The sequence below is a fragment of the Amblyomma americanum genome, chromosome 11, assembly GCF_052857255.1.
Source record: "Amblyomma americanum isolate KBUSLIRL-KWMA chromosome 11, ASM5285725v1, whole genome shotgun sequence".
In the NCBI taxonomy this organism is placed as follows: Eukaryota; Metazoa; Arthropoda; class Arachnida; order Ixodida; family Ixodidae; genus Amblyomma; species Amblyomma americanum.
Genome location: NC_135507.1, coordinates 110,214,720 through 110,217,756, shown reverse-complemented (window position 1 = coordinate 110,217,756; position 3,037 = coordinate 110,214,720). Strand labels below are relative to the sequence as shown.

General features: G+C 50.7%; 1 protein-coding gene across 2 annotated transcripts; it reads left to right on the top strand.

Moving 5' to 3' along the window:
- The first annotated feature begins 1,100 nt into the window (after nucleotides 1–1,100).
- On the top strand, nucleotides 1,101–2,481 carry LOC144110485 (uncharacterized). Of its 2 annotated transcripts, XM_077643411.1 has the most exons (3): nucleotides 1,101–1,454; nucleotides 1,526–1,696; nucleotides 1,781–2,481. In XM_077643411.1, exons 2-3 carry the CDS (start codon nucleotides 1,658–1,660, stop codon nucleotides 2,036–2,038), a joined length of 297 nt encoding a protein of 98 aa, XP_077499537.1. In that variant the 5' UTR covers nucleotides 1,101–1,454; nucleotides 1,526–1,657; the 3' UTR covers nucleotides 2,039–2,481. The 2 variants fall into 2 exon arrangements, with proteins under 2 accessions (XP_077499537.1, XP_077499535.1); XM_077643409.1 differs by having other exon boundaries at nucleotides 1,101–1,696.
- The last annotated feature ends 556 nt before the right edge of the window (nucleotides 2,482–3,037 follow it).

Sequence of the window (3,037 nt, the reverse complement as noted above, 5' to 3'; positions counted from 1 at the left end):
TAAGGAGTTGTAATGATAATTCAGCAACTATCTAGTGAGAGTAATCTGTGTGATGCGCTGGCACCTAAACAAAGCAGCGTAAAAATAAACAAGTCGTTTTTTACTTTACCGTCCACTTTTATGTGCACTGCAGTCGGCAATATTGTCAATAAGCTTGGTTGTACGTATGCATTAATAAGTTCTGCCCTAATAAGTTGTGGTAAAACTGACGAGGGAGTGGGACAAGTAGTGAAGAACACGCATATTCCTGTTGACTGGTGAGCTACAGAAGGAATTATTTGAATCTCGAGTGCAGGACAACTTTGCTCGTGCGGGCGCCGCGATATTCCCTTCGCACAAGGTGACGGCAAACAAAAACGCGTAATCAGATCAATGCGGGTTGCGCTAGTGACATCCGCCTGCAGTGTCACCAGTACAACAGTCATGGGCAAGACAGTAAGGCAATCGCAGGCCTGAAGGATAAACATCTTTTCGTCAAGCAGCATGCCAACATCTCGCTGACCACTACTAAAAAGTGAAGAGCTCACGCAGGTGAATAGAGCACGCAAACCGAGACTTGCATGACGCACAGCATTCCGCGACGACTGGTTGAGGAACAGCAACTAGGAACAAGCACGACGGAGCACAGCCATGAGGTCACTAAATTCGTCTATTGACCACGCTGAAGCAGAACGGCACTTCATAATTTTTATGCCCTGAGGCAATAAACATCGCTTTAATAAAAAAAAAAGCAGAGCGGCATCGAAGCGCGTGGCGCAACGCTCGTGCGCGCCTATGCCACCTCTTTACACCCACTGCTGGTGCTTGCTTTCACGGCTCGTTTCACCGAACTGCTGGGCGCGATCTTGTCTACTTAGTTGTCATAACAATCAAACATTTTTGTTGGCATAAAATATATATCGCGCTTAGTATTTTTTGCATTGTGATTCTATTTAGTTTGTGAACTGTTTATTGCAGTTCAGAACATTTCTGAGCGCGCAAAACAAAAATACACCGGAAATCCGTCACAAGCCGTCGCGGCCAATCGGCGGCCGTCAGGCTGTGCCGGCTGCATTTGGCGAAGGGCGCATCTAAAGAGAAGCGTTTCGGTGCAGGTGGGCTGGAAACGCTGATTGGTCGATGGGATGCGCTTCTCCGTGACGTTTTTCTGCTTCTCCCTCGTTCTCAACCGGACGTGGGTTCGCCGCGCCTCTCTCGGCCTGTCCCTAGAGTGCCTAGGGAATCGCTAGGGCCGGCTGGCCGGCCGCCGGGCGTGCGTGGTCTGCGGGCATTCTCTTCGTGAGCGTAGGCGGCGGCGCGCGCGTTTCGGAAGCTGTCCAGGTATGGCTTTTTTTTTTTTGCGTGGTGCGCTCGTCGGCGCAGCCAGCTGAAATTTCTGTACAGTTCTTGCTTCCACGACATTGCGACGACCCCCAAAAGGCGCTGACCCGCGAGAAATCGCCAGCGACATAAAGGTACGCATTTTATCTCAAATTTCGCTTCATGAAGTGCTGTACCGCTTACCTACATGCCTTGCGCATTCCAGGACCTCGTTTTCCTGCTGCAGGAGCACGTCGTGCTGGTGTTCAAAATTTTGCAACTCCATTACGACGACCCACATAAGGTGCGGTTTGAGGACCGCCGGCGTCGCCATCTGAACCGCCGTCTGACAGCCACGATGAAGCGCTTGTCTGGCGTGCACGTTCTCAATCACGAGGTAAGGGTTGAACAACGTTTTCGCAAGTTTTCTCGTGCAGAACTCGCCAAATTGCGGCGCTTGTAACGTAACTTTTTTTTGCAGCATCGTTTCCTGGATGCTTCTGGCGAGCCGATGCTGTCCTTGTTTGCCGCAGACCGGGGCATCGACCAGATGTCAAAGATTATCGTTGCGGCCCTCGTCAAGATCTACGGACCAGGGATAGCGTCGGCTTCAAGGGCAAGACCAGGAGAGGTGTACGTCGTGCACCGGTGTCGTCGGTGCGGAGCCAAAGGGCACAAGACGGACCACTGCTGGGCCTACTGCACACCGCGCCGCCACGCCGCTGCAGGTCGCGGTTGAAGTGCTCCTGCAAACGGCCCTTTTTAGGGCCACCTCATTGTTTCCTGGCAGATCGCGAGCGTCCCGTTTCGTGCCCGTATTCCCTCTCTGTCGAAATCGACGCCAGACATCAAAATCGCGCGGTGTGAGCTAGTAAATCGCTGGTAGAGACAAAAACTCGTGCTTGTATACAGACTTACCCATCTCCAGTGCGCCTTTGTTTATTTCCGTAGGCACTACTCGCGCTTTGTAGAAATCGACGCCAGCCGCGAAATTTTACATGTTAGACCTCGCTACAGCATTAGCGCAGCGTGCCTTCGTCTCTTTACGTTCTAACTTTTATGCAGCGCACCTTTGTTTGCTCGTTACTTTTGTTCTTTTCAGTCGTTTCCTGAATCCGTCCAAAGAGCCGGGCTAAATGGATGATTATGGAACCACATGGCGATTGCACTGCATACAGCACGACTTTGGTCCCTGTGTTTTTAAATAAAAACATCAGATGTCGAAGGTCATGGTCGTGTCCGAGGATGGCTTCCACAGCTGGGGCCTAACCATAGGGACCGCACACGCTTTGTCGTCGTTGCCAAGTGGAGAGGCCCAAGATGGCTGGCATCCTTAATAAAGATCCCTTCTCGGGGCCGCTTTAGTGTTTCCTGGCAGATCACGCGCTTTCCACCCTGTGCACATGCTCTCATTTCCAATTAAAAAGGTCCTTTAATAACAAGATGTTGCATGGTACTTGAGCAATAGCGGCTACAATGACAAAGGTGAAGAAGTGCTGGAGTTACACGGAAATAAAAAAGGTTGGGGGTGCCCACATAACAACCTGAAATGGTTTTGGACAGGACTTCTAGTTAATTGCATTTGGAAGAGAAAGACAAGGTTTAATTTTGCAGTGTAAGCTTGCTTCTCTAGAATGAACAGAGAACGTTGCCTCGCACGGTTTGGGCCACCTTCCTTGACCCCATGAAAAAAAAAGGATGCCTCTGGGAAACTATTTGCGGAATTTCCGCCCCCCCC

Bases quoted from the DNA above. Each gene is read 5' to 3' on its own strand.
- LOC144110485 (XM_077643409.1), top strand. From the start codon at position 1,508: ATGCCTTGCGCATTCCAGGACCTCGTTTTCCTGCTGCAGGAGCACGTC. The intron at 1,697-1,780 runs GTAAGGGTTGAA...TTTTTTTTGCAG, and splicing joins TGCACGTTCTCAATCACGAG to CATCGTTTCCTGGATGCTTC.